The sequence below is a fragment of the Pocillopora damicornis genome, chromosome 13 (genome assembly GCF_964200805.1).
Source record: "Pocillopora damicornis chromosome 13, jaPocDami1.2, whole genome shotgun sequence".
NCBI lineage: Eukaryota > Metazoa > Cnidaria > Anthozoa > Scleractinia > Pocilloporidae > Pocillopora > Pocillopora damicornis.
Window position 1 is genome coordinate 6,146,513 of NC_142682.1, and position 6,735 is coordinate 6,153,247.

At 36.8% G+C, this 6,735-nt stretch overlaps 1 protein-coding gene across 2 annotated transcripts; it reads left to right on the forward strand.

Annotated features, from left to right (window-relative positions):
• The first annotated feature begins 2 nt into the window (after positions 1-2).
• Positions 3-2,356, forward strand: LOC113680966 (melatonin-related receptor-like). 2 transcript variants are annotated; one of them, XM_089192107.1, is made up of 3 exons: positions 3-140; positions 918-1,014; positions 1,246-2,356. In XM_089192107.1, the coding sequence occupies exon 3, from the start codon at positions 1,298-1,300 to the stop codon at positions 2,312-2,314; it is 1,017 nt and encodes a 338-aa protein (XP_089048233.1). In that variant the 5' UTR covers positions 3-140; positions 918-1,014; positions 1,246-1,297; the 3' UTR covers positions 2,315-2,356. The 2 variants fall into 2 exon arrangements, with proteins under 2 accessions (XP_089048233.1, XP_027053820.2); XM_027198019.2 differs by lacking the exon at positions 918-1,014 and having other exon boundaries at positions 8-140.
• Positions 2,357-6,735: the final 4,379 nt, after the last annotated feature.

Here is a 6,735-nt window from a genome sequence, read left to right on the forward strand (position 1 = left end):
GAGTGAATTTTAACTCAAAGTCATCAAAAATTGATGAAATCCACGGTTCTATTAAAGTGAAGTTATTGACCAAAAAGTAAGCAATCTTTTCACTGTTCAACGATATCGAAGGACGTCCTCTGTTAAAAGAACCGATTGAGGTAAGTGACATGTTTCTGGAAAACCTTTTGATGTCATATACATTATATTTTGCGCTGTGATTTCCTTGTCTAAACTGGTACGATGAAAATTTGGTCGTTATTTTGAGGAGAAAAGTACGTTGATAACTCTTTCAAGGGTTCACTATTCCCGAAGAACCCTCGCTAATAAAAGGATTTCATATTTTCATTTTGACATATTTCTTAAATCTTTATGAAAATTTGATCAAATGTAATGTTCCCCAAGACTTAACGGAAACAATTCCAGGATCTAAGTTTAATTGAAAGCAACTTAAATTAAAGAGCAAGCGAATCATCAACGAAAAGAAAAAGGAAACGTAGAAAGGAAAACTACTTTGCGCACTTCACGGAATACTCAAGACATAGTCTGGCCATTTCCCGACCAGCCATTTAAAGTAGAGACGAACAATCAGATTGACGTGAAAGAAAAAATTATATCAAGGAAAAAAATTTGCTCCGATCCCATTGTGCGTCCCTAAAACAATAGTAATAGCATGACAGTAGCGTGTAGTCTGTCCAAGGTAGAATTGAAAAAGAAAAATAAAACATATAATTATGCTAGCTGTCGCATTTATTATGGACAACTTGGAGAAGTCATTTGGGGAAGAGGCAATTCACAATCAATTGATTCTATCAGCTGACAGCTTCAGTCATGTCCTTCTCTGCGAATGATCTTGCAAATTATAGTCCTTAACTTCGTGTACAATTGGCGTTAACTTCCTTGTTGCGCTAAGTCATTGTTTTTGTGATTAAATTTAGGTATGAGCAAACAACCCAAGATCATAACCCCTGAGGCGTAAAGAGTTCACGCATAGGGTTTCTTGCAAAAGACAGCTTGCATCCTCGCTCACTAAAGGTTTGCTCTTCTAGAAAACTTTTTCCTGAATTCTTGTGTTTGACATTTTAAAATCCGTTTCATAAAATATCCATTTCATGCCAATATTGCGCTCCCTCGGTCAATCATTGCCTTGCTCTTCCTCTCTGACGACGAATTTTCTATACATTTCAAGTTAGAGGCATTTGTCGTAACTTATGGCTCGAAACACTTTGCATATTTTATATAACGTTTATCAATGTTTTATCTCAGTCTTGTTCAATAGTTTGCCCGGCTGGTAATAGACAAGGAGAATCCAACCGAGATGTTTGCAAACAACGAAGCTCAGCTAAATCGAAGTAAAATGTTCACTTTGCAGTTAGCAACGAGAACAAAAGCCGAGATTTTCACAGAACTGGTTGTGTTTCTGCTAGTAGGTTTAATCAGCGTCTGCGGGAATTTTCTTGTACTCCTGGTCATAAGACTGACTCCATCGCTAAGAACTATCTCTAACTTTTACGTAGCTTCTCTGAGTGCGATGGAGTTATTGTTGTCATTATCCATCTGGATTTTCATCCCCAAGGTAGTACTAAAAGGAAAGTGGACATTTGGTGACGCTCTCTGCCAATTTTTAGGATTCATTACTGCCATGTTAGCCACAGGTTCCATTTATTCCATGGCCTTAATTGCAATCAATCGATATTTCCTCATGGTAAAATCGAACCTTCATCGCAAGTACTTTACAAAGAGGAACGCTTATATATCGATCGCTGTGTCATGGATCTTGGCTGGAAATTTTCCTGTGTCTTACATGCTTCTCGGCAACAAGTTTGAATTTCATCCTGGAAAGGGAGTCTGTATCTTTGATGTGACGAAGCTGAATCTGGTGCACGCTTTTTTGACAGGTTTCTTCAACATTCAGCTTCCATATCTTATCATTTCTTGTTGTTATTTCAAGATTTACCAAAGAGTGAAAGAACACAACGCATTACTGAGACACAGTGGAGGTGGAAATGGAAGCGGTAGCGGAATTTCAGCGAAGGAAATTAAAGTAACAAAACTTTTGTTTGCTATCGTACTGAGTTACACGATTTGCTGGACGCCATTTTATGTCATCGATTTAGTTGGAGTATTTCTTGGCCAATATTTCGCCCCTCGCCTTGTTTACGTGTTTTATAGCATTGTTGTTGGTAGCACTACCGCCATCAGCCCGATAATATACGGCGTTTTAAACAGAGAGCTCAAAGGTGAGATCGTAAAACTTTTAAAATCAAAATGCTGTTGCTTTTGCAATAAATTCAAAGTTGGAGTACCTGTGACAACCTCAAATAGGCGTCCATGATCACGTGCCCGGGATAAGGAATCGCGGACTGTGGAAGATTTCTATCCGCACAAACAGAAACAAATTTAGATGGCTAGCTCTGACAAATAGCCTAAAATTATATGATACTGATTCTCAGTACAATCCCAGAAAGATTACAAACGAACATAAAACCGTATCAGATCTAACAAAGGCTTATTGAAATTTCTTTGACAAAAGGTTCAGCCCTCTAAATTTTTATTTCCCCTCATGAGTTAAAGTAAAATGTAATGAATAAATTATGATTGTTAGTGCTGGTGTTATGCTAATTACTGCCAATTACTCATGCTGAAACTATATTTGTAAAGCTATATATATCTATATATATATATATATATATATATATATATATAAATACTGCATCTCTGTTATTTAACTTATAGATATTTCAATCAATGGTGGCTCACTGAATGATATTATCACTCAGAGATATAGAAATAAAGATTGCCTTGAGTAAAAAGGATTTCTTCCCCAAATGTCTTTAATGCGTTTCCCAAACAGAAACCTGAAACCAAGATTTCCCTTCAAGTCATTTCATTCCGTTTATTGATTTAATTTTTTCTTTTTATCAACTGTCATTTTAATTTGAATAACAAACAGGGCAGGTGAAGTAACATACAAAAAGGCATGCCAATCGATTAAAATTAAAAATTTTTTGGGGCTCGAGATGTCGTGTAGCAAAGCCGTTCTTCGGCGAGATATTAAACTTGAAATTGTTAAAAGTTATTGGAAATCATAGAACTAAGAAAGAAAAGCTATTTTCAACAATATTTGCAATGTTTTCTTTGTTCAAAGATGTCACAAACAGAAGAGATCCGATGTGAAAAGTACCAATTAAAGTACTTGAACTGCTTCGCCATGTTTTGACGCCGTTGAACTCCTACGATCTGATCTGTAATAAAGTTTTGCCTTTCAGCAGCTACACATTTTATCGAAATTAAGGGGTCACGTTTGGGAATACTGTCACTGAATATCCCTTGGCAGACGATGTACATGCTAACAAACCTAACCTGATTGTGATTGTTGTGGTGCTACTGGCCATTTTTATTCTGATCCTTGTAGTCGCTTTCGGATTTATGTTCCTTTGAAGACATCGGAGCGACCATAAACAATATAAGCGCTTTTCACCGTGTTTTCATTTGTTTCACATCTAAATTTTGGTCTATCATGGGGAATTTTCCTTTTCGTGTGTCTTTATATATTAACTCTAGTCTCCTTCACTTTTTACTTTGAGTTATCCATGTAATCAGTCAACTATGCAAAAGAGCACGTACTTAAAATCCAACCAATCAAAATCCTTAAAATCCAACCAATCCAAAACATTCCAACGATTTATTTATTTAACCTTTATTATTGCTTATTTTTCCTCGAGCGCAGCGAGGTTCATAAATTTGTCGACATTCGCGCCTGGATCACGCAAAACAAGACTTGGTCATTTATGGTGGCTGTTTCAGCGGTCAAGATATCCTTTTGGTGATGAATTTCGACGGCTGAGGTATTTCAGAGAAAATAAATAAATAAAAAAAGGGATTTGGACCATGGGCTTCACAACAAGAGCAAATATCGAGCTACCAGTGAGTTATCGGTGTCTTACTTCCCCTTCCCCCCTAACTGCGTTGCAGTCGTAATTTAACGCCGCTTTTTTACATGTACGATGTAAATTTCGTCTATAACGCTTTAAGTTTCCTCCGTTTGACTTCGCGAAGTTCTGTGAATCACGTATTTGTAGTTTTAAATAAACATATTTTGTATCTTGTGGTCGCAAAATTTCCTTCTCTTTTCTCTTCGCCTTTCACAGGTTTCCTCTTATGAGCCCAAGGGACTTGGACCTACCAAGGACCACGTTGTATAGAGGTTCATGAAGTCGTGGTTTTACTTTTGGTAGGATTTTTAGCAACTTTCTCCGAGCAAAGTCTTCTCAACGGAAGTATTAAAAGACTTCCAACAGATATTATTTTGAAAGGAGAACGCTGTCTAAAATTCTCCATTCCGAATAACTTACTGAAACACGCGTAAGTGAAATAGGAGAATGAGAGAAAGTGCTGAAGAGAGGAAACGAGAGCTAACATCCTGGCATTTCTGTCCTACGATCACGAGATACAAGTAATGATATATTTATGAGTTCTAAATAAACCTACAAATAAATTAATCAATCAATTTGAAATTTTTTTTGAAACCTTGACATTTTACCCCGAACTCTCCACCAAAACCTACACTCAAAAGAACATACTTACCCTTTCTATTTGTTTAGAAATTTTGTTATTTTCTGTCAACACGTAAAAACGACGATAATGATGAAAATTAGTTGGTGACACGATCTTGGGGATTACTGTGGAGATTATGTTACATTAAGTAAGTATACACTAGATTACTGATATATATTTATGTACACTTTCAGAATTTTGCTCATCATTGAGTATATTAGAAGAAAATGATTTTCTTTCCGCCTCTCAGTTACGTTTGGCAAACCACTGTCCCGGAAGCTATTAAAGAATTTGTTACCAAAGGGAAAAATAAGCAACGCAACAAGTTGATCACATATAGAGGCAATGAAATGCCCTTCGACGTGTCGCTTTGGCTGGTTGTTGTCTGTCTCTAGGACAGCGAAAGATAGTCCTTAAGTTAGTAATACACACGGCAGTTATCTTTTGCGTAACATGGTCCTCCTTACAAAAGCAAGGTTTTGTGATTGAAGTATGGTCATAAATAACAATAAGCCAGGGTGTAAAGTGAAAAGATGAACTGATGCCGTGACAGCGGCTGAGTAAATAAAAAGAAAACTGCTGATCCCTAAAAACAGTAGGTAGGGAAATTATCAGAGTAAAAAAACAAACAAATTTGAATGAACAATTTATTACATAACATTTCGATGAAGCCTAATTTCTTGTGTCATGGATCGCGTTTAGACAAAGATCGAGTCATATCCACCTACCAGAAGCCTCCGAGCTCTGAAAAGACATCACCATTCAACCCTGCACTTGGTTAAAAATACACAGAGCTCCGCTGAGCTTACACTTCATCTCACCCTTTTACGAACTGAGTCTGGGCTGGCCACCTTCGAAATAGCGAGCGACTGCAAAAAGTAGTGCGTCCGAGATAACAATAACAATTTCTAAAGTCATATCCCTCTCCGGTGGAGAATATCTTTAACCCTTTAACTCCCACAAGTGACCAAGACAGAATTTCTCCTTACGGTATCAATACAATATCAACCAGACAAGTGATGAGAATAAATTGAAATGTAAATGTAATTGATAGATACACAATAGAATCAGCTAAAGCGCACGATGCAAAGGCTGCTGTGTCTGCGAAGCTTTTACAGAAATTTATTTTGCACATAATTAGCGTAGTTTTTCCGAAGAAATCTGACAAATCAATTGAACAATGTTTTACCATTACCCTGAATTATGAAAACTGTAAGAAGCTGAGAACAGATGACATTTCACACAACTCTGAAAACGGAAATTTTCAAAGGAAAAGTTGACTTGCTTTTCAATTGTGCATGTTAGACAGTCGTTCAGGAAAATTAAAATGAGCATTTGGACAGTATTCCTGTTTCGTTCTTTCCTTCTACACCTACCAGTAATTTGAAACTTTCAGGACTGTTTATAGAGTTATCAAATCAATGAAGTAAAGTAAAATTCGAGTTGCCCGATGCCGAGGTATCTGGTTTTTATGACCAGGTAACATACTTAAATAGTAAACCACTTATAGAGCTATCAATCTTGGCAGTGTACTTAGCAGAATAATTATTTGCATATATAGTTTCCCATAGCACAAGGATACCTTGAAATACTGCAAAAATACAAGACTTGTCAACACCGACCAGTGAATCGCATCATGATATGGATATCAGGCGCCTTAGTTCCAATCATAAGATGCGGCTCTCTTAATATTAAACGCACGTGCTTGTGTCAGAATGTACGATTGCGTAAGCCATAAATTCAACGTAGGGGCGCAGAGGGTAGTTTCTTTGACAAAGCAATAACACCATGGCCAGTCCATTCCCCTCGATGAATCGGCTATCATGAACACAGCATTAGGCAATCATAGACTACCTGAAGAATGAATTTGTAAAAACAAAGCGTTCAGCTCAAATGCTCTCTTGACTTGGCCCATTAACTTCATGAAATCGAAAACAAACATTTCCAGAAAACATGTCGAATAAAATATTTCAAGGTTTACGGTAACTTTACTGAACTTAAATCATTCTTATAATAATATCGACATGCTTTACAAATGTTTACATGGAACTTCTTTCTGTTTTTGTCAGTCCTTGCTCAAACGAAACTTCTCTTCATTAGCCTAATAATTAAGTCAGCCACTTTGATAAAAGAAATGCTAGAGGAAGTTTCAGAAAACAAAGACACGATTCAGACTGAACGTGATCATATCATTATGCT

Excerpts from the sequence above, each read along its gene's own strand:
- LOC113680966 (XM_089192107.1), top strand. The coding sequence starts at position 1,298 with ATGTTTGCAAACAACGAAGCTCAGCTAAATCGAAGTAAAATGTTCACT.